This window comes from Rhipicephalus microplus, chromosome X, assembly GCF_043290135.1.
Source record: "Rhipicephalus microplus isolate Deutch F79 chromosome X, USDA_Rmic, whole genome shotgun sequence".
In the NCBI taxonomy this organism is placed as follows: Eukaryota; Metazoa; Arthropoda; class Arachnida; order Ixodida; family Ixodidae; genus Rhipicephalus; species Rhipicephalus microplus.
This window is the reverse complement of record NC_134710.1, coordinates 217,024,924-217,052,422: the sequence shown is the minus strand read 5'-3', so window position 1 is coordinate 217,052,422 and position 27,499 is coordinate 217,024,924. Positions and strand designations below refer to the sequence as shown.

The 27,499-nt window shown below is 48.1% G+C and overlaps 1 protein-coding gene across 1 annotated transcript in view; it reads left to right on the top strand.

Annotated features, from left to right (window-relative positions):
* Kua (Plasmanylethanolamine desaturase Kua) overlaps window positions 1-27,499 on the top strand; it is a 136,922-nt gene that overhangs the window by 65,161 nt on the left and 44,262 nt on the right. Inside the window, exon 2 of the mRNA XM_037435610.2 lies at window positions 16,517-16,636. Coding sequence (XP_037291507.1) covers window positions 16,517-16,636 — 120 coding nt within the window. The remainder of the gene's footprint in view (window positions 1-16,516; window positions 16,637-27,499) is intronic.

The window sequence follows — 27,499 nt, the reverse complement described above, 5'->3', positions numbered from 1 at the left end:
TTCCTTCAAGTTCGTGCAGCAATTCAATTTTTCAAATATGAATCAACTAGTCTGCAAAAAAGTATTGCTTCAGATTGTTCAGCAGTTGCGCTTCACCGCCTTAAACTTTTAGGCTCTCCAATTCAAATCGGGTCACGAAGTTCAAAATGATTTGTTGTTTTATTTGAGACAAAACCGAAACAATACAAATAAACAAAGCCACAAGTGCATCCGATGCCCACAAGCACGAAGACTTGGCAAATCCATGTACTATATGGTCCCCAGAGTATGACCATACCACCATTCCCATGGTCACTGAACGATCGCAGAGCCAGAGTCTCCTCTAGTTAAGTTTAGAAAACTCTATGAAAAACACCACCCAACTTTTTAGATCGTCCTTGACACTATGCCGCGTTCCATCGTATAAATGGAACGCAGTGCGCTGAGGGGCGGATTTGACATTTTCGTATATTTTAACTCGTTCAAAAGGGGGTGTCGCCAGAGCTCGGAAAGATCCCAACTTTCGAAAAGCTTGGGCCATCCTGCATAGCGCTTATTATATGAAGTGTGTAAACGTGTTACCATGAGATACTCATTTACTGCGTGCATATGTGCGTGAAGAAGCGCGTTAAGATGAGCTAGCGTGAACAGACGATGGAGCGGCCGGTCGCTGGAAGACATGAAAAAAGAGCTCGTGATTCAGAGAGATTAAAAGAAAAGCAGTGGGGGGATGGTTCGCTTATTGAGATGACGAATAAGAACGTATTGCGAGAGAGAGAGAAACTACTTTATTCAAGTGAAAAAAAAATCACAGAGGAATGGCGATCAGGCCGTGCCTGGCCGCCACCTCCTCTGCTCGCTGTATATGGCCCGAAGCTGTACTTCTAGGCCCGTATCTCGAGTACTCTTTCCCATGCCTCGGACGAGGGAGTGGTCAGGAGATCAGGCGGGGGTGGATCCTCGCTGCAGTCCCATAGTATATGAGAGAGGGAGGCGACGGAGCCACATTTTGAGCAATGCGGACTGAACAGATCGGGGCACGGGAACGAGTTCGTTTGGAGGCGGCGCCATGTGTTTTCTTGTGGTTTCGTAAGTTTGGGATGCGGTGGTGGTTTTGTTCGACGTGCGAGGCGATAGTGCTGAGCGATTTCGTGATAGGATATGAGGGGCTCGCCGGTGTTCTCTGAATTCGTGGCGGGGCCCATCGCTCGGTTGACGAATTCTCGAGCTTGTCGGTGGGCGGCCTCGTTCCCCGGGTTTCCTGCGTGCGCCGGGATTCAGATAAGAGATTTGGGAGGCGGATCCTCGTCATCGAGGTAGGCGAGGGACTCAAGGAGCCGTAAGGCACCGGGAGCAACGGTACAGCGAGCGAAATGGGAGATTGCGGTTTTCGAGTCGCTGAGGATCGTATAGTGAACCCGGAGGACACCGCGAGAGCTATGGCCGCTTCCTCGGCTGAGAACGTATTGAGAATGTGTAAGAGAGAGAGAGTCGTTTTGTACGTGGTGGTACCGCGCCTGTAAAAAGCCTTACTGTCGAGTCTTCGTTGATGTTCACGTCGATGGCCGCGTCGTCGGGGACGTTTCTGCGGGGGCATTGCACGAGTTCCCGCACATGCATGAACGGCAGACGCAGCGCGATGAGCCGTTCTTCGACCGGATTCAGCTCGCGCTGATGCTAAGGTTCCGCCGGGTAGAAGTAGCTGTTGGTCACGCTCATGACAGGCACCTTGCCCGTGTTAACGCCTTCTTGCAAGTTCAGCATACCAGGAATTCACCATGGTTGCCGTCGTTGTTACTCGCCGGTCCGAACACTTGTCGCAGCGCGCTGACGACCGCGTTCCGGTGTTGTTCGTTCTGCATGCTGCCGACTTTGGTCGGGTTGTTATTGAACCAAAGCGGGTCACACACACTGCACCTGTGGCCGAAGTTCCGGTGGAAGAAATCTCGTTTGAACGGCGCGTTTGCACCATTAGTCCCGCGTTGCAGAAGTTCTTCAAGCGTTTCGTTGCCTTCGCCGCCGACTCGCGTTGCCGCACCGCCTCGAGATGCTAGAGGAGAGAGAGGGGAAGAGGGGACGCGCGAGAAGGTAGCCGCGCATCTCGAAACTAGACATGGCGGTCGCTAGGGGGTACGAGTGGCGATGGGCTAAGGATGGTAAACTCGATTAACGATTGATTGTAGGTTGGGTTTAACGTCCCAAAACCACCATATCCGATTAACGAATTTTTTATGGTGTGCAACTTGTTTAGTCTATTGGCGTCAAACCATTGGAAAAACAAAAGGGCCTGTTTGAGGGTATCTTGAGAATCTTCGCGTTGAACTTTTTAGCAATGTCCGATCAAGATTGGGATGGTTGCAATTCCTGGCCTCTGGTTTCAAAGGGATGCTGTGACGCAACTTATCTGGTCATGCTGTCTTTCCGCCGGTTCTCCCATCGTGTAAGACTGCCGGACAGACTTAATTGCAGTACACTGTCTCCGAGGCGTTGGGCAGCTGACCGATAGATCACTACTGAGCCCTCTTTTCGTGACCACTGGTCCTGCAGGAAGTTACGTGAAAAAATAGGTATCGCCAAAATTGTGCTCACCTTATGCCCAGAAAAACTGCTATATTTTGAATTATGTACAGTCCCCTATAACATTGGTTCAGTATCCAGCGTAAAAAAAAAATCATGCTGGAGATGCTCTCGCCTCCCTAAGTTTTAACCCTGTTGTCCAGCATAAGTGTTACGAGCGCTCCAGGTCAGTGCCTTAACACACGGATGGCTGGGCTTCGGGCTCTGCCGCTGCGCTGTGTCATTTAATATTCAGGCGTGCAGCTCCGCTGTAGTATACTCGTCGGGAACGGTCTCAAGGCGTAGGTCGCGCGCCGTTTTTTTTTTTTTTTTGTGTTAAGCTGCGATAAACATAATGTACTGCTTCTGAACGCTCACATTATGTCGAACGCACCAGCTATATATAAAATATACTAGCCCTTTTGTATGATGCATTCTTTTCCCCCGGGTGTGCTGACGGCGCAGTTTTACGACGAGCGCCGTTATCTTGTCGCCGCGCGAAGTTTACGAACATTGATGTAGGCATCATTGCCTCGGCCGATCTGAGCCGCTTCGCAGGTCGACCAAGTAACCTACCGAAAACAAGGGGCTTAGTCCAGCTTTGTAATAGCCTGTAATGTGGGGCCCCTGTCAAAACGCGGAGAATTGAGAGGCCGAAAGTCAGAACGTCGAAAAAAAATGCCAAAAATTGAAACACCTTAAAAACGAAATGCCGAATAAACACAATGCTGAAAAACACTTCAACTACGCCGAAAACTACGTGATATGTCATCTATTTGGAGGGATTGACGAAGACGCAGGGTGGTGTGCTCCCACAAGAGAAAAAGCTGACCTTATCTGCAGAGACGGTCATGTTTGCCTTTCACAAGAAATTAGGTTCTAGACACCATTGGAGGTGTGAGAAGCGAGGAGAATGCGATGCTAGAGTGATTACCGATCTTCCCGTAAAATACTGCCATAGTAATCTCAAAGACAGTGATCCACGCAATCTATGCTCTTTCGGGTCATCAACTCCTTGAAAAGGGAGCAAGCTAGGCTCGAGGAGAACATCGAGGGAGAGATTGGAGAAGAACCCCGCCGCCCACAGAGCAGCGGCGTAGCCAGAATTTTTTTTACTTTTGGGGAAGGGGGGGAGTTCACACCGACCCGACTTGGAGGGGGGGGGGGGGGGACACAGGCATCAGCTTTCCTTTGTGACGTGACTATCGGTGGTAGATTGAGCAGATTGTGCACATGTATAGTGTATATAAAAGTCATAAGCCCCCCCCCCTCCCCGCGCGCTATGCTTGCGGAGAGAGTAAGTAAAAAGTAAAGTAATCGCAGTAAAATACAGTATACGACAGGAACAGCGACTTTTTGTAGCAAGGGCTTCCCGTCGCACCTTTGAATGGACTAGTCCTCGAAAAATCATCATTGCGCTGACCCGCCCGATCGTTAATCGGTAATCTCTGTTAAGCGTAGATGGTGCAGTCCTCATCGTGGCCAAGTGCGTTTCACAAGTCAAGGATGGCTCCGCATGAAACGAGGAGTGAGGCATATATACGCAGCATGTTTTTTTTTTATTTGTTCATTTAGAATTACATCTTGGTTTTGCTTTTCTGAGCGATTAATTTCTTACTGTCTATGTTTGTGACTGCATGCCTATGGGAATAATTTTTTATGTTAAGCTGTATATGTCAAGCAGCCCTGACGGCGTGACAGCTTTTAGTAAACATCTTTTTTTTTTTACTTTACTGTGCACATCTAGGCATGCTTGCGATAGGCAATAAGTAATTTTTTGTGAGTTATGCTGCACGTTGGCAAGCCGATTTGGCAAGCATTGTTTTCGGGCAGACTTTCTGGCAACCTTGGTTGGCATTACAGTATTGCGCTGTAACTTTTGATAGCAATGGGGTACTCCAATCGTAGAGGTTTTATCGTACAAGCTGCTAGTTTATGGTATTCATTGTTAAGAAATGTGCGCTTGGTCTCAATCGAAAATGCGCCTGCGACGAGACTCTACCTATTCACACAGAAATAACTTGTTCGCTACGTACTTATATTCAAGTGCGTAATGTTCTTTCTTTTTTCGTAGATTTCGTTGCTCTGCTCCCTGAAACGATAGCGTTGTGGCAAGTTGTCTTCCGTTGTTTGCAAGAGTGCAGCCGTCATTTCCGTGTACCTCAACAGATTCAGAACTGTACAGATTATTTCACCGTGCTGCAGAGATATGTCATGTGTACACACTGTTCTAACTAGTACGTGCATTCATGTTTGCCTGCACCACTTATGCTGTCATGAACAAGAGCTGCCTCGTACCGCATAAAATCTCGAGTGATCGGTTCACTAGGGCTGAAGAAATGAACTCCGGTCCTATTCAGAGAATAGTGCACCATAATCTATTTCTCAGAACGCGTGAACTCCGTCGAGAACTGCCAGCGCATGCAACACGAGTTTACTTACGCTGCACTGTGCAACATCCGTGCCTGTCGGTTGTCTGTTTCGGGCATTCTGATGCGAGTCGCTGGATTTAACTACTGGCATCAACTCTTCCGCGTTCATTGACGTTTCTGGTATGGCATCACAACGCAACAGAAACTACCAGCCATCCGTAGAGGCGCAATCACAAACGCGAGACGTTTCGCGCTCAGAGTAAGATACTGGGTGAGCGCGACATTACCAGCATCTGAAGGGAAGCGGAGGAAATGTATACCCGCCAATCTTTCCGCCAGGGGAGAAACGAGCGCTAGTGTGTTTAAGGCGGAACTTTACCAGCCGACATGTATTGTCGCTAAAGTTCTCCTTTCTCGCATTCAGTGTCACTGCCCAAACTTTCCTTAGCTCGTTACTTCCTGGCAATGCGAAGCCACCCCCTTGAAATGCGATGCCTACACGTATTGGTGGGTATATAGTTCGTGTTCTGCGGCAATCAGCACCCATCTATGACACTCGATAGCCGCGCCGAAGCGCCGTAAGGTAACGCTTGGTGATTATTTCTCCAAAGGCGACGTGGTTCCCAGCAAAGTAACGTTGGTTCCCAGTGCACGCCCGACAACTGGCGAAAAAGCTGCAGCAGCCGAAGAAACGGTTCCCTGTTGTATAGTTCTGCACTGCCTGAATACGACTCGTGTGTTGAACACTTCTGAAAGCCGATCGGAGCATGATGCATGCACGGAAACCTCGATTCCTGACAACGACATCGGTCTTTACATGTTTAACGAGCCAAGCCGCCAGGAGTTACAGGACGGTGCGACTAGACGACGTTTGCTAATGACGCCATGGAAACCAGGCGCTAACTACAGCTTTCCCTTAGTTAGTTAGCGCAAACTGAAGTTCCAACCTCTCTGGCAAGAAATGTTTTACTGGCTGGTGTATTCCAAATATCAGGCGGGAGCTCTCTGCAAGACATGCGTGCTTTTTGGAAAAGAAAGTTCAGGCTAGCGGACTCGCCAAGTTCTTGGCGCCTTGGTCGTCTCTACGTCCACGCGTTGAAAGAACGCGCTCGACAATTTCGGAAGCCACAATGAATGTGACTATACCACAAGACCGCAGCTCAATACGCGTGTCAATCTTCGTGTAAATTGAAAAAGATATTCAACACTATTCCGCTATCTCATGTGTCTACTTGCTGCGTGAAACTTTGCTTCCACAAAGCTTACATCATTTTTTTTGTAAAAAATTTCGTTTTTTTTTATATTGTTCTTAATTTTACATGATAACATGTCCACCCATGTTTCGTCTTTCTGTGCATTTCTTGCTGTGCGTTTATGTCGTTAGTTGCAGAAATCACTCTGTGTGCCCTTCTAGTCATGTCGATGTAAAGGGACGAAAAGATGAAGAAAATCAATATACAGGATGTTTCAAGAAATGTGTCCAATATTGTTTAAAAATCAGAAAAAAAGACGCTATTTGCTCGCTGTCTTCACAGTTGCTTTTTTTTTTTTGTCGCGGCAGACATCTTAGGAATGTTGAAGACATTATTTAGAAAGGTAATTAAAAACGTTAAATTAGGGACTCGCTCTCTTGATTTCGTGCCGACTGGTTGTGCCCCCGCGATCTCCGACGACAGCGCAGCTCCTGGCCGTCTGGGCTCCCCCTACGCCATTTCCTGCCGGCGACAAGAGCTCTCGCTGAGTGGTGCCCCGTCCTCGGACTCCTGCGACCGTGTCCATCTTTCCTATCTCCTCTTTGTTTCCGTCGCTCGCTGTCCCTGCGCCTCGCTCTCTCCTTCCTCTCTCTATATATACCTTTTAATCCCATCCTTTTAATCCCTTCTTACCCTGATCCCTTGTGAGCTACTGTTGAGGTCGGTCGGTCGGTCGGTCGGTCGGTCGGTCGGTCGGTCGGTCCTCAGAGTCCTGGCGCAACCCACTACGGGGGATCGGTCATGAAACGGATGGTGTCTCATTTGTGAGGTGGAGTTGTTTTACCAGCCGGATTGTTTAGATAACGATGTTTAAACAAGGAACCAATTGGTAAACGATAGATTTGAAATAAACTAGAGGTAATACAAAGAACAAACTGGCTAATATGATTTGAAATAAAGTGAATTTATGTCTCAGCTTAACATTCTAATCGTTTTGTTGCCTTTAGAAAATCGCATACGGCCTCGCAAACATTCCTGTGGCTGAATCCCTTTTCAGTTGCTCCAAAGGAGAGGACCACCGGAAGGGATAAATTTAGAGCCAACCTACGGAGAGGTTCTTCTAACACTCTTTTCCTTTGGTTTGTGTATAACCTGCATGCTAAGAGGAAATGGTGAAGGGATTTCCTCTCATTGCAGTGGAGGCATAGGGGAGACTGTGCCAGACCAGACCTGTGTAGATAAAAGTTCAGGGGAGGAAGACTCGGCATCTTAGTCTCGTAATTGATATCTCCGCCGTTCTAGAGGAGCACCATCGATTTTTCCTAGGGTACTTAAGATGGGAAAAATCCGATGTTGCCAAGCGAGATTTTTCAAACTGATCTGACATGACAAATTTTTCAAAGCGTGCCACGGCGATAAATGCGTCGCACTCTGATGCAGACAGTTACGGGGCTCACTTTTTCTTCTTTTCTCTTTAAGAACCACGTAAGAGTTAAATTAATTACCTTTTTAAATAGTGGAGTTCGGCACTTATATCGAATGGGAGAATTAAAGTTCTTGATGCGAAAAACCTCTTTCCGCTTTGAAATTACAGGAAAGTGGCTTCTAGTAATAAGTACGAAATAATAAAATTCTCCTGAATTCTGTGGCGAAACCGAAACCAACGGACCGAAGAGCGCAAGAAGCAGACGACTACATTGACGTCACTGTTCAAAACGGCGGTTACTGGGCTGCAGATCTTCCCCGTTCGATAACGTATGTGCGTCATGTGTGCTGTAATTGCTAGCGCAGCCCACACACTCACACAACAAAGTCGATGTAACAACGCTTCCTCATTTCAGTAGCACTCTTTTGCGTTTCGGTTTTGCCGCCGACTTACGTTTCCAGCTTTCCACCAGGATCCCACACGTTGCGACATACTACGTCTTTGATTATGGAATGGAACGGGCAAAACTTCATTAAAAACCTGCTGATTAGCGGCCGGGCCTGGGTGGTCGCGATAAGATTTGGCCTTTCCGCTGATTCGTGGGCCCCCGCTCCTGATGCATGGCCCAAACTTGATCTTCAAATTCTGAGCTGGCCAGAGCGTCGAGCCAACGTGTCTCAAGGTGGTGCGGGCTTTGGTGATCGAAAAGCCGTGTCACGGCCGCTCGATCTCTCCCTCTGGTGCGGCCTGCAGAGTTGTTTCGCGAACAAAAGAGCGCGCGTGAAAGGAAAAGTTGACTGACCGGCCACGACGTGTATACGGGTGAGGGCGCTGCCCATCGGCGAAGTAATCGCACCGGCTTGCACCGAGAAATCTCACTCATCTTCCCTATTTTGTGACAGTCGTGTTATAGTGCCTAGAATAGTCGTATCCTGCCGTCGTTCGGTCAGCATGCGATGCCATTTTGTTCTTCCATTCTGTTGTTATGAAGAAGCTACTGAGTATGTTCCTGGCAAACTGGCTGTATTTCTTAGCATCTGGTTAGAAAACATAGACATTTTTGGACACCACTTTTCCGCAAAGCCCTCAGTTTGCCTCATCTTGCATCATTTGAGTGATAAATTGTCTATATGGGACAATTTACGAAGAATGATTGCTTGTAACTGTCTGATTCATATATATATATATATATATATATATATATATATATATATATATAGCGGGAATGAATACGTACATCACTACGCAAAAATAAAGACGCTCAGTGTACCTTTATACAAAGAATCATTACTGATCATTGTCCTATTCACATTATACCTAGATTTTCGTCGCGGAAATAAATGCGTTCCGACGCGCAAATAATTACGAACAGGATATTTTTATAAACAAAATACACATTACCATCAGCTATAGAGCTGACACCGATTTTCAAGGCACTAGGTTCAAATACTTCCAATACCATCATTATTGCAGGTTTGAGTTGTCCTACGAGCGAGATCTATACGAGGATCTTGTGCTTCCTCAATTTCTTCAATTGGACAGCCACATTCACCGTGTGCATCCAATGGAGCGCATGGAGAACCATCTACCTCTAAATAATTGCCCCGTCGCGGTGGTCCAGTGGCTAAGGTACTCGTCTGCTGACCCGCAGGTCGCGGGCTCGAATCCCGGCTGCGGCGGCTGCATTTCCGATTGAGGCGAAAATGTTGTAGGCCGTGTGCTCAGATTTGGGCGCACGTTAAAGAACCCCAGGTGGTCAAAATTTTTGGAGCCCTCCACTACGGCGTCTCATAATCATATGGTGGTTTTGGGACGTTAAACCCCACATATCGCAGGTACTCGGCTGCTGACCCGCAGGTCGCGGGCTCGAATCCCGGCTGCGGCGGCTGCATTTCCGATTGAGGCGAAAATGTTGTAGGCCGTGTGCTCAGATTTGGGCGCACGTTAAAGAACCCCAGGTGGTCAAAATTTTTGGAGCCCTCCACTACGGCGTCTCATAATCATATGGTGGTTTTGGGACGTTAAACCCCACATATCGCAGGTACTCGGCTGCTGACCCGCAGGTCGCGGGCTCGAATCCCGGCTGCGGCGGCTGCATTTCCGATTGAGGCGAAAATGTTGTAGGCCGTGTGCTCAGATTTGGGCGCACGTTAAAGAACGCCAGGTGGTCAAAATTTCCGGAGCCCTCCTCTACGGCGTCTCTCATAATCATATGGTGGTTTTGGGACGTTAAACCCCACATATCGCAGGTACTCGGCTGCTGACCCGCAGGTCGCGGGCTCGAATCCCGGCTGCGGCGGCTGCATTTCCGATTGAGGCGAAAATGTTGTAGGCCGTGTGCTCAGATTTGGGCGCACGTTAAAGAACGCCAGGTGGTCAAAATTTCCGGAGCCCTCCTCTACGGCGTCTCTCATAATCATATGGTGGTTTTGGGACGTTAAACCCCACATATCGCAGGTACTCGGCTGCTGACCCGCAGGCCGCGGGCTCGAATCCCGGCTGCGGCGGCTGCATTTCCGATTGAGGCGAAAATGTTGTAGGCCGTGTGCTCAGATTTGGGCGCACGTTAAAGAACGCCAGGTGGTCAAAATTTCCGGAGCCCTCCTCTACGGCGTCTCTCATAATCATATGGTGGTTTTGGGACGTTAAACCCCACATATCGCAGGCACTCGGCTGCTGACCCGCAGGTCGCGGGCTCGAATCCCGGCTGCGGCGGCTGCATTTCCGATTGAGGCGAAAATGTTGTAGGCCGTGTGCTCAGATTTGGGCGCACGTTAAAGAACCCCAGGTGGTCAAAATTTTTGGAGCCCTCCACTACGGCGTCTCATAATCATATGGTGGTTTTGGGACGTTAAACCCCACATATCGCAGGTACTCGGCTGCTGACCCGCAGGTCGCGGGCTCGAATCCCGGCTGCGGCGGCTGCATTTCCGATTGAGGCGAAAATGTTGTAGGCTGTGTGCTCAGATTTGGGCGCACGTTAAAGAACCCCAGGTGGTCAAAATTTTTGGAGCCCTCCACTACGGCGTCTCATAATCATATGGTGGTTTTGGGACGTTAAACCCCACATATCGCAGGTACTCGGCTGCAAACCCGCACGTCGCGGGTTCGAATCCCGGCTGCGGCGGCTGCATTTCCGATTGAGGCGAAAATGTTGTAGGCCGTGTGCTCAGATTTGGGCGCACGTTAAAGAACCCCAGGTGGTCAAAATTTTTGGAGCCCTCCACTACGGCGTCTCATAATCATATGGTGGTTTTGGGACGTTAAACCCCACATATCGCAGGTACTCGGCTGCTGACCCGCAGGTCGCGGGCTCGAATCCCGGCTGCGGCGGCTGCATTTCCGATTGAGGCGAAAATGTTGTAGGCTGTGTGCTCAGATTTGGGCGCACGTTAAAGAACGCCAGGTGGTCAAAATTTCCGGAGCCCTCCTCTACGGCGTCTCTCATAATCATATGGTGGTTTTGGGACGTTAAACCCCACATATCGCAGGTACTCGGCTGCTGACCCGCAGGCCGCGGGCTCGAATCCCGGCTGCGGCGGCTGCATTTCCGATTGAGGCGAAAATGTTGTAGGCCGTGTGCTCAGATTTGGGCGCACGTTAAAGAACGCCAGGTGGTCAAAATTTCCGGAGCCCTCCTCTACGGCGTCTCTCATAATCATATGGTGGTTTTGGGACGTTAAACTCCACATATCGCAGGTACTCGGCTGCTGACCCGCAGGTCGCGGGCTCGAATCCCGGCTGCGGCGGCTGCATTTCCGATTGAGGCGAAAATGTTGTAGGCCGTGTGCTCAGATTTGGGCGCACGTTAAAGAACCCCAGGTGGTCAAAATTTTTGGAGCCCTCCACTACGGCGTCTCATAATCATATGGTGGTTTTGGGACGTTAAACCCCACATATCGCAGGTACTCGGCTGCTGACCCGCAGGTCGCGGGCTCGAATCCCGGCTGCGGCGGCTGCATTTCCGATTGAGGCGAAAATGTTGTAGGCCGTGTGCTCAGATTTGGGCGCACGTTAAAGAACGCCAGGTGGTCAAAATTTCCGGAGCCCTCTACGGCGTCTCTCATAATCATATGGTGGTTTTGGGACGTTAAACCCCACGTATCGAAGGTACTCGGCTGCAAACCCGCACGTCGCGGGTTCGAATCCCGGCTGCGGTGGCTGCATTTCCGATTGAAGCGAAAATGTTGTAGGCCCGTGTGCTCAGATTTGGGCGCACGTTAAAGAACGCCAGGTGGTCAAAATTTCCGGAGCCCTCCTCTACGGCGTCTCTCATAATCATATGGTGGTTTTGGGACGTTAAACCCCACATATCGCAGGTACTCGGCTGCTGACCCGCAGGTCGCGGGCTCGAATCCCGGCTGCGGCGGCTGCATTTCCGATTGAGGCGAAAATGTTGTAAGCCGTGTGCTCAGATTTGGGCGCACGTTAAAGAACGCCAGGTGGTCAAAATTTCCGGAGCCCTCCTCTACGGCGTCTCTCATAATCATATGGTGGTTTTGGGACGTTAAACCCCACATATCGCAGGTACTCGGCTGCTGACCCGCAGGTCGCGGGCTCGAATCCCGGCTGCGGCGGCTGCATTTCCGATTGAGGCGAAAATGTTGTAGGCCGTGTGCTCAAATTTGGGCGCACGTTAAAGAACCCCAGGTGGTCAAAATTTTTGGAGCCCTCCACTACGGCGTCTCATAATCATATGGTGGTTTTGGGACGTTAAACCCCACATATCGCAGGTACTCGGCTGCTGACCCGCAGGTCGCGGGCTCGAATCCCGGCTGCGGCGGCTGCATTTCCGATTGAGGCGAAAATGTTGTAGGCCGTGTGCTCAGATTTGGGCGCACGTTAAAGAACGCCAGGTGGTCAAAATTTCCGGAGCCCTCTACGGCGTCTCTCATAATCATATGGTGGTTTTGGGACGTTAAACCCCACGTATCGAAGGTACTCGGCTGCAAACCCGCACGTCGCGGGTTCGAATCCCGGCTGCGGTGGCTGCATTTCCGATTGAGGCGAAAATGTTGTAGGCCCGTGTGCTCAGATTTGGGCGCACGTTAAAGAACGCCAGGTGGTCAAAATTTCCGGAGCCCTCCTCTACGGCGTCTCTCATAATCATATGGTGGTTTTGGGACGTTAAACCCCACATATCGCAGGTACTCGGTTGCTGACCCGCAGGTCGCGGGCTCGAATCCCGGCTGCGGCGGCTGCATTTCCGATTGAGGCGAAAATGTTGTAAGCCGTGTGCTCAGATTTGGGCGCACGTTAAAGAACGCCAGGTGGTCAAAATTTCCGGAGCCCTCCTCTACGGCGTCTCTCATAATCATATGGTGGTTTTGGGACGTTAAACCCCACATATCGCAGGTACTCGGCTGCTGACCCGCAGGTCGCGGGCTCGAATCCCGGCTGCGGCGGCTGCATTTCCGATTGAGGCGAAAATGTTGTAGGCCGTGTGCTCAAATTTGGGCGCACGTTAAAGAACCCCAGGTGGTCAAAATTTTTGGAGCCCTCCACTACGGCGTCTCATAATCATATGGTGGTTTTGGGACGTTAAACCCCACATATCAATCATTACCTCTAAATAATCAACTGTTGGGCTAAGTAGTTGTGCATGATTGGCTTTCACATATTACCGCAAGCCAGGGGGCGGCACAACGGGTCCATGCCCACATTCCAACATTTTTTTTTCGCCATGGCATAAAGTTAAAAATTCACCATTTCGAAGGGATGCACTCCCCATCATCAAGTCCCCCTCCCCCACCCTCGAAAAAAAAAAAAATCGGGCTCCGCGCCTGTCGCAAGCATAACATCGTTCTAACGGCGCACGTATACGTCTGCGGAGTTTTTTTTTTTCTTTTTGAGAGAAACTGGGGAAAACTTGTTTTTTTTTCTATTTCCAATATAGTTAGGCTTGCTCCAATAATTTTTTCACCAGCGTGCCCATGTTTCCGAACTACGTCAGAATCTATGTATATAGCCCAATGTTGTCCGTATTCAGCGGTAAATTTGGATTTCACGGGGCTTCAATTAGCCCATAAAAAAGTAAATCGCACCGAATGAACGACATATTGTCACGGGGTCGTGACGTGCACAAATGGAGCACAATAAAGCTCTTGGTTCTTAATCATATGTGTGGTTTTACGTCCCAGAACCATGATATGGTTTTGAGGAACGGCATAGTGGAGGGTTCCGGAATTTGACACCAGCTGGTGTTCTTTAATGAGCTCTGACATCGCACAGCACAGGAGCCTCAAGCATATTTGCCATCATCAAATGTGCCCCGATCGAACCCGCGACCTTGGGATCAGTAGCTGATCACCCTAGTCACGGTTCCACCGATGCAGACCGTTCTTAATAATAATAATAATAATATCTGGAGTTTTACGTGCCAAAATCGCAATATAATTATGAGCCACTCCCAAGGGAATGCATGGCTAGGATATTTTTAAATTGTCTGGAGTTCTTTAAGATGCAGTGACATCACATAGTACACGGGCCTTAGCCGCACAGCCGGAGTAGTCTCGTTTCATGTGTTCGTCGTATTGCTGGCGATAATATGTGTCACTCATTCATAAACCACTAATCCAGCTAAAGTAATGTGACCCGTTCCCGCAACCATGACAAAGCACTCATCAAAAACACGTGGAACTACCGGCGCAGATTGCTCACTACAGCTGAAGGAACCTTGGGAGAAACACTTGTGTCGCCGATAGCTAGCGCCACAACCGATGCGGCGGCTGCAAAAGGAACTAGTGTTCTCTCAGGCTATGGTGGCTAGAGCCATACTCAGGCCAAGAAAAGCATTCGGCGGGACGCACCAAAGGTGGAGATCGAGCGGCCGTGGCCGTGTAATGTGTGGGTATTTCCAAAGGATATGTTCTATATCCGCGTATTCATCTTTACATAGGATACAGCGCTTTCTTCTTTCCGGGCTCGCGCGTGCGGCATGACGAAAATAAAGGAACTATGCGGCCGCTTCTCAACGCACGCAACGTGGTAACCACGACCTTCTATATAAACTTCCGACCTGCTCATCGGCGCGCTCCCTGACGGCGGCGCGTGGGCCTGAAAATTGATGTATAGGGACCTAAAGTGCCACAAGATGCCGCCAGAACTTGCCCACATAGGACCTTACCCACATAGCAGACGATGCGCCGTCGTTTAGATTGAGCGCGCGGCAAAATCCCCACGCACTGGCGCGTGCGTGCGTGCGTGTGTGTGTGTGTGTGTGTGTGTGTGTGTGTGTGTGTGTGTGTGTGTGTGTGTGTGTGTGTGTGTGTGTGTGTGTGTGTTTTTCTGCTTTTAACGTGTGCGCTGACTGATTCACGGGGTTTAATATCCCGAGGCAACACGTTGGTCATAATGAGCACAGGAGTCGAGTGGAGTTGTTGTTGATCAGCCGATTTTTCGTCAGACAACCAACAGACGGTCGGGAACACGTAGGCTACAAAAACAAATAATATACTAAAAATGAAGTGGGGAATGCAACCGTTACATTTCTAACTTCGCTTCGCGGAGCCTCGCATCAGCTGTGGAAAAGTTATTCAGGGGTTGGCGGCACATCTTGAAACAGGAGTTTCCGCAGGGCACTCTGCCTTGCTGGACCCACGCTGTCGCCTGTCTTCAGGACCAACTCGTTGCTGCTGCAAGAACTTCTGTTTCAAAACACACCATTCCCACGCTGTACAGATGTGAAGGGTGTGTGAGGAGCGATAATTGTAACCGTCAGGGTCAAGCAAACTTAAGGCAACTTAAACGTGCGGCCCTTGCACATGTCAAAGCTTTAGCAACGTAGCGGCTTGCCGCTACAACGACAGTTCACGCCAACAGCATTTTCAAAACGTCCATCATCTAAATTCAGTCATCGCGATTACAGCTGCAGTTGAAACGTTGATGCGCCTTCAATAAAATTACCATGCATCTTGCATCGGCGGGGCCACCACGCTTTCTCATGACTGTTGGTACACCGTCTTGAGAATATGCTTCATATAAAAGCATTATGAGACAAACCCAACTTGATCAGTTGCTCCTCTTATTTTATCTATTCCGACTATCCACTTTGCAATATCACTTTCTTGTTTCACGAAATTTTATATCTACCAAAAAGTTTTACAGTTTGCAAAACTATGCTAACCTACACAGCAATACCTACTATGCATGCACTGTTTCTGATCAAAGGTTACATTTCCAAATTTCTTGGTTGACATCGTGCACATAATGCATCCTGAAGGTCTGTTTGGCAATAATTTCGAAAAACGAAATTTCAATGCTGTTTACGCATTCACTCTGGCAATTTACTAGACAAGTCCCATATATATTTCACTACTACACAAGTTCATAAATTCCATGCTTGGTGCTGAAGATACAAAAGTGGATTCCTCGGAAGCTATTGCTGGTACTTGTGCGAGCTTTCTTACTACAAGAAGCAGAATTAAGAAGCAAGTTCACAATTTAAACGAGTTTATTTCACTCGGCATACACTGAAACACCTGCATTTGGCAGGTACATTCCAGTTAACATTTCCAACATTGTATGTGCAGTCATTATCTGTGATGAAATAGACATTCAGATTTTTGTGGCAGGAAAAAGGCTGTTCTGAAGTGAAATTTGGTGTGAGAGGGGCAGATGGCAAAATATTTTATGCAACTCCTTGAGTTTAAAGCATTATTTAAAGGGGTGGCGACACAAAACTTTAGGCTATGTATAACAAGCCTGTCGTGGGTTTTCTCTGTATGCAAGGACACCCCACACGAAGGGGTGTCCTTGAAGAATCATTCCCATGGTCGCTGAACGATCGCAGCGACAGAGTTCCCTCTAGTTAATTTTTAGAAACTCTATGCGTCTGGGTATTTTGCCTAGTTTTGTAGTTGGCGCTGAAATTGCGACTGCAGCTCAAGTTGGCTCTTTATTCTATGCGCAGCCTATCTGCATATGCGTCTTTACTTGCGCATGTTATTTTTGTCTCTGTTTTGTAATTCCTAGTATGATTTGTTTCGCAGGAAAGCGCACACAGGAGACGGTGTGCATTGCCGTGTGCCTTACATTGATGGGCTACAACCTGTTCCAGCTGACGATGTACTTCCAGGCGTCTCGCTGGAGCACCATCATCGCCGCCGCACGTGAGAAAACTGTCCGCCACTCCGTCTCTTGACAACTTGACCTTGTTTGCGATTTCAAAATTTCACATACGGATCGTTTTCACTGCACCAGGATGTCTCCCTGGGTTGTTTAAGCGCTGATTAAAATACATGCATGAACCAATATGTATATATATTGTTTTCAATGCCGAGGTGGGTTTTCGTCCATGGGAAAGGAAATGCCGGGATTACAGCACACAGCAAGTTGTTTTTTCAAGGATGTAGGAGTGGAAGCTCTCGCATTGCCTTACCGCGGCTACAGTGAAGATGCGCTTATCCACCCTCAGAAACCTGCTGTTTTCAGATTGTGCCCGCTTAATTAGGTACCGTAGTTTCTGACGACATTAACATATTGTCACAGCTAAAGGCCGGCCTAGAAGACAGAGGACGACGAAGTGATGAGCGGGGACAGCACCCACGGTTGCTCCGAGGAAGATGATGTTGAAGCGGCTGCTCTTTTGTTCTGTTAATACAGACCTTGTTTTTCCTGGTTGCATCGTCGTCCTGTATCCTGTTATTTTCACGTCGCGACATTAGTGGAGATGCTGGACTTCTCCAACCGATGCTTGGGACAGCTCCGCGCCCTGGCACTTCGAGTCCGCCACCGCAATTCGTTCCTGAAGTGGATACTTCAGTCGCCAACAGCGAGGCCTTAGTCCTGAGGCGATCCCCCTCGAACTTCTCCAGCAACACACCGTGCCTGGAGAAATGGCTAATGGAGGGCCTTCACAGCTTACTGTTGAGCAGCCTCAGATTCCCGAGACCTTTCACGATGAGGTCTATGAAGACTGGTTAGCCCCAGTATGAGCGAGTCGCCAAGGCCAACCGCTGGCCCACTGAACAAAAGCTATCGCGCTTTTACTTTGCTTTGGCAGACAGCGCTCGTACATGGTACGAGAACCATGAGTCAACGCTGTCTTTGTGGGATGAATTTCGGCAGCAAATTCTCGGGACATTCGCGAACACCGACCGCCAGGATTCTGCTCTGCAGCTAATCGAGGCACGCATACAAAAACCAAACGAGAGTGTCGCCATGTTTGCGGAGGGCATGACCCGCCTATTTGGGCAGACTGACCCCAAGATGCTTGAAGGTAAAAAACTCCCGACATCTGATGAGGGGCGTTAAAGACGAGCTGTTTGCCTGTCTCTTATGCAACCCGCCAACAAGCGTAGCGGAATTTATCAAAGAGGCTACGACAATCAAGCGAGCACTGCTGCAACGGCGCTGATACTACAACCACCCAAACAACACATCGCCCAGCCTCTATGCTTTGACTGCCAGCAGTGAGTGTTCTCTGCGTGAGCTCATTCGTGAGGTCGTTCGGGAGGAGATCCGAAACCTCCTTGCGACTCTGCAAGAAAATACCGTGGCTTGCGTTGCAGAAGTTGTGCGGCAAGAACTCCGCCAGGCATTTTCGTTGCCCGAATCGCTTTCAGACCAGCGATCTGTAAGCTACGCACCGAGGGTCCGTCGACCCACTCCAGTGACTTACAACTCGACACCACTGGCTTATTGCAACGTCAGCCAAGGGCCTTACAACAAGCCGTGTGCCCCAAGTTTCAATCCGCCGCTGCAGTATCCACAGTCTAACTTACCTATGCAAACGTCGCCGACATCTGCATCTTAGTCGCAGAGAATGCCCACCAGTGGACCATTCATTCATAAGACGGACTTGTAGCGCACCGTCGACCATCGACCACTTTGCTTCTATTGCGGAGAAGCCGGCCACGTTTTCCGCATTTGCCCATACCGTGACCATAGACATCAGAACTTTCTACAAACCTCCCCTCATGCTTATTTCGATAACCGCCATGACAGCAGTGCAGGCCCGCAAGCGCAGCCACCTGATGTGCCGTATCGTCGACCCTGCTCTCCTTCACCTGCACCATAGCCTCCTTTATTTTCTGTGCCTGCGCTTTGCCGCCGGGATCAAAGGGAGCCGACCATCAGGCTGAGTTCCCGCAATCACCACCAGGCGGCGCTGCCTTCCCAGAACCGGCAGAGCCTGTTCACTGACTCCGGTGCTACCGCCGGCACTGACGGGTGGGTCCTTCGTTGCGCGTTTGTAAGCGCGGCAAGCTTAAAAAACAAAAGTGTGATACCACCCCCGTGTGCCACTTAAATATTTAGGAGAGAACATATGCAAGAGAGAAAGAATAAGTACGCAAGATAGCACATTGAACAGAACACCATACCTTCAAGGAAACGGTAGAGAAACTTGTTTATTGCGTATTAATTCATTCGCAACCTGCGGAAACGAACAAGAGGGCGTCGATCGAAACGTTCCTCACACGCACACAGTCTGACGAGCTTTAGTACCCTCGTTGACACTGTTCACAAGCAGCAATCACAATTTTAGCACTTTTCGCGAAAGTGGCTTCACCTCGAAGACCCTCAAAAAGTCATGCTTGTCCGTCACTTTCATAGCAAAATTCGTGAAAATGGGACGGAAGAACTTTGTGAGCAGAACATCTAGGAGCTTTTTATGGTGCCCAGGCATTGTACACACGAGAAGATTGCGCTCGCGAAGTACATTGGCAGCGTTGTCCACGGCCTCTATCATTTTTTTTTTTCGGGTCATCACAGCCGATTGAACCACGGAGACTTGTGTGCGTAGGCCGCTGCACGAGACAGAAACGAGAGAAACCGTAAACTAACATTCCTGATTACTTAGCGAAATTCGCTGATAGGTGCGCGGAAAAGCCTCACGAGAAAGAAGCGCGAAAAATGATAGCAAAGCATGAAACCGGCCCTGCAAACACGAGGTGCAAACGACGTTGTTTGTTTACACGCACTCACTTATTGCCGCGTGTCATCTGTTCACGCAACACAATGAAGCAACAGTTAAATATCATACTTGCTGAAAGTACTACGCTGCGAAAATAGGTGCGCGGAAAAGTATTGCCAGAAAGAAGCGCGAAAACTGATAGCCGCACTTGACAACGGCCGTGCAAACGCGGGGTACAAACGACGTTGTTTGTTACAATTATACTTGCAGTTACAATTATACTTGCTGAAAGTGCTACGTACCGTTTTGGTCGTAAATAATTGGTGTTGCAAACGTATGCGACACGAACAAAGGTTTCCTGGAGATGCGTCGCCGCGGCTGAATGCGCCGACTCGATTCTGGGATGCGAGCGCCCCTGGCGGACAGCAGACGCAAAAAGAGAGGAGGATGCGGGAGGCGGCCGAACGGGCCCGGCGGACTGACTGCGCGGGCACAGAAAATAAAGGAGGCTATGCCTGCACCTAACTCGCCGCAGCAGCGCAGTTACGCCGAGGTGGCCCAGGGCAAATCCCCTAGCCCTCGTCAGGGAAACTAACAGCAGCGACCTTTGGGGGGAAGATTGCCGCCCGTCGAGATGCTATCACACCCTTGACATTTTCACTACGACGCGATACGATGGATGATACCACGGATTGTACGACAGACGATACCAGGGATGATACGACGCCACCAACATCAACGGAAATCGTAAGCGCCAATCTAGACATTTGTATAGACGGACGCCCAGTAAGAGCGCTGGTAGATACTGGCGCGGACTTCTCTATTATCAGCCGTAAACTTCCCGACTCTCTTAAGAAAGTCAGAACAATATGGACGGGCCCGAACATAAGAACCGCAGGGGGTCAATTGGTGATGCTGACGGGCAAATGTACTGCTCGAATTAATATCGGCAGTTCAGATTTCGCCGCTACTTTCGTAATTTTATCTGAGTGCTGCAAAGACCCGATTTTGGGCATGGACTTCCTGCGTGAATACAGCGCCGTTATCAACATTCCTGAGAAATCGGTTATGTTTTGGATAGTCCCAGGTCAAGTTTCGGATGGGACCTGTACAGACCAGCGACGTAAACCTTTGCGCGCCTTCGATGACGACGTGACCATCCTGCCACGGTCAAGTGCACTCGTGGCTGTTAGGCGACACGTCGAGCAATTCTAAAACATCGCTGACCAAATTCCAACACTGCTATTCAGCCATGATTTGCCTATCGCAAGAGGCGTCGTGAGCATAAAATGTGGACAAATGCACGTCCTTGTTACGAACTTCAGCTCTGAACGCCGACATCTGACAAGGGGCATGGCAGTCGCGTCCATGGAAGAGCTCGCCAAGATGACAGACTGCCTAACTCTTGAGAAAAATAATTCAACTGATCTGCCCCCCGTACCTCTATCTGTTGATATTGGCCCAAGCTTGCTGCCAGCGCAGAAGCAAAGTATCGTGCTGCTTATTAACCAGTTTGAAGATTGTTTCTCTTAAACGTCCATCAAACGCCACTGACAAAACATCAAATTATAACGGACGACACGACCAGACCCACCAGGCAAAACCTGTACCGGGTAGCTCCACGAGAACGTGAAGCCATCGAAAACCAAGTGCGACAGATCCTTGAAGATGACGTTATTCAGTCGTCGAAAAGCTCTTGGGCTTCGCCATTTGTATTAGGGAAGAAAAAAGACGGCACCTTACGTTTCTGTGTGGATTACCGCAACCTGAATCAGGTGACAAAAAAAGACGTCTACCCACTTCTGCGTATCGACAATTCACTCGATCGACTACGGCATGCACATTATTTCTCGTCGATGTATTTAAGGAGTGGGTAATGGCAGATAGAAGTCAATGAAAGAGACCGGGAGAAGACAGCTTTCGGGACACCTGATGGCCTTTTTGAATTCAAAGTACTTCCATTTGGCTTGTGCTCAGCACCGGCAACCTTTCAGCGGCTAATGGATACCCTACTATCAGGCCTCAAGTGGAAGACATGCTTAGTGTATTTAGATGACGTCATCGTATTTTCTGCCACATTCGACGAACACGTCAGGCGACTGCACTCAGTATTTGAAGCTATCCGTTCCACCGGACTAGCACTACAAGCCAGAAAAATGCGACTTCGGCTTCAAAGAGCTTCTGTTCCTGCGACATTTTGTCAGCAGTGAAGGCGTGCGGCCTGACTCTGAAAAAATAGCTGCCGTTACGAATTTTCCAGCGCCAACTGACAAAAACGCGGTCAGACGGTTTTTAGGACTGTGTGCGTACTACCGACGCTTCATTGAGAACTTCTCGCGCATTGCCTCGCCATTGACCCACCTTACCAGAGAATACATCGCATTCATATGCAATGAAGAACAGCAAAAATCATTTGGCGAGCTGCGGCAACACCTTCAGAAGCCACAAGTCCCCGCACACTTTGATGATGACGCCCCAACAACAGTGCACACCGACGCTAGCAATGTCTGCTTAGGAGCTGTACTCGTGCAGTGGCAGGATGACGCTGAATGAGTAATTGCTTACGCGAGCAGAACTCTTTCTTGTGCGGAAGAAAATTATTCAACCACAGAAAAAGAGTGCCTTGCGGTAGTGTAGGCCGTTATGAAATTCCGCCCATATCTGTATGGTCATCCTTTTAATGTTGTCAGCGACCATCACTCTCTCTGCTGGCTGACAAATTTAAAAGACCCTTTAGGACGGTTGGTGCGCTGGAGCCTGAAGCTTCAAGAATTTGACATGACGGCGGTCTACAGATCGGGGAAGCGACATTCAGACACCAATTGCCTTTCTCGTGCGCCATACGAACCTGCAACGGCAGAGGATGACCATACAGCCTTTGTCGGGGTTTTAAACACGGCTACTGTTGCACAGCTGCAACGAGACGACCCAGAACTAGAACCCATATTTCGTTTTTCTGAGGGTCACACTTCAGCTGTACCTAGACTGTTTGTAAGAGGGCTTTCGTCATTTTGCTTGCACAACGACTTCCTGTATAAGATGAACTTTACGTCACACGGAAACGACTACTTACTCATCGTGCCAACATCTAAAGAAAGTCAGAACAATATAAGTGAACAATATAAGAAGTGAAGCATTACAGGCATGCCACGATGAACCGACACCCGGCCACTCGGGTTACACACGTATGCTGTGCATAGTGAGGCAGAAATACTACTGGCCAAGATTGACGGCGACCGTTCAATACTATGTTCGGACGTGCCTTGATTGCCAGCGCAGAAAAGTCTCACCCGTCAAACCAAGAGGTTTCCTCCATCCTATTGACGCGCCTGTTACTCCATTTGCTCATGTCGGAATGAATCTTTTGGGCCCATTTCCCACCTCATCGGCAGGTCGCAGATGGATTATAGTAGCCACCAACTACCTCACGTGCTACGCTGAAACCAAGGCTCGGGAGAGGTGCACGGCAAGTGAAGCAGCCAGAGTTTTTGTGAAGAATGTGGTGCTGAGGCATGGCGCTCCGTCAATGGTAATAACTGACAGGGGAACTGCATTCGCAGCCGAACTATTACAGACAGTTTTAAGACTTAGTGGCACATCCCTCCGGCGAACAAGGGCGTATCATTCGCAAGTGAATGGTCTTACGAAGCATCTCAACAAGACACTTGTGAATATGCTCTGGATGTACGTCGATGTGGAGCATAAAAACTGGGACAAGATCTTGCCGTATGTGACGTTTGCTTATAACACGACTCATCAAGGAACAACAAGAACAACGCCATTCCGCCTTCTTCATGGTCCTGAAGTCACCACTATACTGGATACTATGCTGCCGCACGAGTACGAAAACATCAAGACTGATGCTGATTATATCACCCAGCTTGTCGGAGAAGCCCAACAACTTGCACTCCTATATATTAGTCGCCAGCAGGACTATGATTCAAGACGGCACAAACTTCGCCACCGACTAGTCTCATACGAGCCAGGAGAGAAAGTTTGAATATCGACTCGTATTCAGCGCCGGGGCCTCTCAGAAAAACTGTTAAGATGGTACTTCAGGCCCTATAAAGTTCTACGTCTCAGTGACATTAATTATGAGGTTGTTCTTGATACTGCGCACTCCTTAATGCGTCAAAGGTGTGCTCCAGATGTTGTGCACGTAGTTCGGATGAAAACTTGTTTCTCCGAATGAACTCATTCGTTTCTAACGAGTACAAACCAGTTTGATCATGAAGATCATAAAGATCATAAAGAAGGGATAAAGCATCGGGACGATGCTTTCTTGAATGGGAGGCTAATGTCACGGCTAAAGGCCGGGCAAGAAGACGGAGGACGACGAAGTGATAAGCGTGGACAGCACCCACGGTTGCTCCGAGGAAGCCGACGTCTAAGCGGCTGCTCTATTGTTCTGTCAACACAGACCTTGTTTTTCCTGGTCGCACCGTCGTCCTGTATCCTGTTATTTTCACATTTCGACAATATGGAGATGAGTATCTTGATGACTTGATCTCCATTGAAATTTATCAAGACTTCGAGATTTCTTGAGGAAATGGGCGACCCAAAGGCACCCGTTGAGCAGTATCTGTCCAGAAAAATTTGCCATGTTAAGCTGTAGGCGTAGGAAGAAAAAGTTTCCCTTCGCTTAAAGCTTTTTTAAGCTGGCCCAACTAAGTAAGAATGCACCATGGTCGCCATCTTTGAGTTGGTACGGCTTTTCTCACGGGGCACAATTACTGCTTCAGAAATACTCGATTTTTTCCTTCGAATTCCCTTACCATATGTCGGTATTGGGTAAAAAAAAGTTGCCCGAACCGATTGGAAGTTTCCCATTGAATCCAAATGGAACCCATTGGACATTTCCAGTTGTATCCAATTGAAGCCAAATGGACATTTCCATTTGTGTTTTGGGACACCCATTATAAAATTCTAGTGGGTTCAATGGGTCACCCTGTATGTTTTGAGTGGGCCTGACCAACATAACCAATTAGAAACACAGTCAGTATCCAAATGGTATGACTGATTAGACTGGTAGGTAAACCCATTTCCCCCATTAGATAAAGCATATGCAGTTCCAACTGGATTTTTCACTTTTATTAATGAGGCTAACCAACTTAGACAATTGGTAGCACAAACATAATCCAAATGGTTTGATTAATTATGTTAATTGGTCAGGCCAATTGATCAATATAAAGATGCCAGTAACTCTGAAATAAGGGTAACACATGAATCTTGTTGCAGGCACATCAGAAGCTTTGGAATATTTTAAATATTTAATCATAATGAAACAATGTTTTCGGATTACATGAACTTTGCCCACAGGTAGCATTAGTGAAGGATACCTGTGGACAAATATGCATTTGGAATACATTTATTTTATCGTAATACTAAATGTAATATGAAAAATTGAAATTCGACCAAACCACGCCTGTTGCGATGTCGCCATTGAGAGAGTAGCCATCTGAAAGCCCAAACACAGGAGGCTCGGAAGCAACTCTGACAGGTTGCCTGGTATCAGAAGCTTACGTAATGAATGCTGTTGCAGGTGCCTCTGATGCTCTTCTAGTCAAATCTGTCTTACCAACTTCGCGGCCTAAAAAGCGTTGCAACAGCTACCAACAGGACACTGTGTCAAGTTGTCAAGAAAAGCATTGTCCTATTCCAAAAGGGCTGCTACCTCAACACTTTTCGCAACATCAGCAAGGCCAGCACAATGAAATCGACCAGGTTGAGCGCCATGTTATTCAACACGGACAACTACAGACGTCGGAAGAACACACACGGCTTAAAGAAAGACGTTTGCAAACGAGTCAACCAAAGCAACAACATATTCAAGATGTCTCACTAGAGACAAAGAAAGAATCGAATCCCAAACATTTTCCCAAAAGACGTCGAGTAAGTTTTTTCCAGCAGAGATCAATACTCAGACAACATGACATACAATGGGAAAAACGGCGCAAACCAACACCCTGTATTCTGGAAGGACGCGGAAATCACTGCAACAGCCTTGGTCAACAAATACGCAAATGGGTGGCGCCGCAGGTGCACCAATCAAGACAAAAAACACGACGTCTACGCAAATCATGCTGCTGGTGCTCCAAAGCCTTCACACCACGTTCATTCCTCACAAGAATACAAGCAGTGTTATCATCAGTTTTCATGCTCAAGGTGTACTTGTGTTTTCCAGAACGCAACAGTCAGCTTCGCCCACCAGAACTCCAGCATTTACCGGACTGCTGCACTCTCCTGTGAAGCTACAGTTTGATAGTTTGTTTACGGAAACTTCCTGGGACATGGAATGATCTGCCCTTTATGACATTGTTCACTTCTAAGCCATGCATGTTTAGTTTCCGTTGCTGTTCGTCTGACGCGACTTCTTTCGGGGGAGGGGGAATCCTGTGACGTAAGAAGGCAGGGAATGATGGTAGAGGCTGATGAAGAAGAAGTCAGAATGGAATAAACATAGCTTATGAGCCAAGCCACGTCTCCTAGTCATCATAGCTCTCTCTCTCTCTCTCACACACACACACAGTGAGAGAGAGAGAGAGATGGTTTATTGGGATCAATACGATGAAGCTGCATTTTCAATGGAGGTGAAAATGCTGTAGGCCTGTGGGCTCAGATTTGGATGCACATTAAAGAACCCCAGGTGGTTGACATTTCCAGAGCCCTCCACTACAGCATCTCTCATAATCATATGGTGGTTTTAGGACGTTAAATTCAATATCAATCAATGAAAAGATAATTTATTAGAAGGCAGAGAGGTTGAATGCTTAATCGCACATGAGCTTGTATAATGATCAGAAGAATAATGTTCTAATATAGGTTGACCTAAACAGTAATTGCACAGTTATTTGAATTATCCAAAATTCAAACATGGGGCTGAGCCGAGTGCATGACCCAGCTACGTTCTGCAGGACCCAATAAAGTAGTTTTCCAATCCATTCCTATAGGGTGGCCACATAGGAAATTAATGCCAATCCTCATGACCATTTGGAGCTATAAATTCTAATTAGGCTATCCCATTGAAGTGAAGCATTCCAATCATTTTTACCTAATCCTATTAGGGGCCAATATATTACTAGTTGAACCAATTGATTTATTGAGACCAACTGGGATTCTCAATTGTGTCAACTTTTCTTTACTGGGATGGCAAAAGCATAGACTTGCATTAAATAGCACCAGGCGTCAAAACATGTGAATTGCACAAGTGGCTGGTTTAAGGATCACCAATTGTAAAGTGCACTGGCATATTAATCATCATTATCAGAAATGGCATCAACAATGTGTGTAGCTGCGGGTGTCTCCTTACGAACACGTAATGGGTACTTCCCTATTTTGCAAAAGGATGAACTATGATGTAGCGGGCAGAGGCGTGTGTATGGTTCACCATCAAGGTGGCATTCCAAGGTTCGAAAATCTGTCCCATACATTGACTAATGTATGGGCAGATTTTCGAACCTTGGAATGCCACCCTGATGGTGAACCCTACGCACGCCTCTGAATGCATTGACTAAGTCAATGTATGGGGCAGATTTTCAGTTTGATTCTCATCTATTGATGAACATGCTGTTTTTTGGCATCTATGAAGTGGTTATGTTTAAATGTTTTATCTTTCAATGCACCCAAAAATTACAAGTCGGCAACATGATCGTAGACATGTCGTTGTGATAACCGTGTCGTGCTGATCTTCAAAAAGCTCGTGGGCAATCACTACTTCTTGCAGCTCTCTGGGTGGGTAAGGTCCTCGCATTTCTAGAGGATGTGATTTTGGTTAGTTATGGTATTTTATCATGAATTTTGCATATTGAATCAACCTATCTGCTTGTAAAAATGTTCAATTTTAATCCATGGTATACAGTAACCTCATGAAAACGAAGGCCGCTATCCTCTGCTCAATCCCACACAGAAAAACTCATCAGACAGCGATGCTGTAAGCACCCGAGTGTATGTGATCGGCTAGTGAGATTATGTGGTGTCAGAAATTCGCCACTATATTTGAAATACATGCATTTACACCCGACTGGGCAAAGTGAGGTCACATGACCTGTGGGTTGGGGCAATAGAGTTTCAGGGAACGCACATGTCACATGATTTCTAGTGAGATTGTGTTACCTTC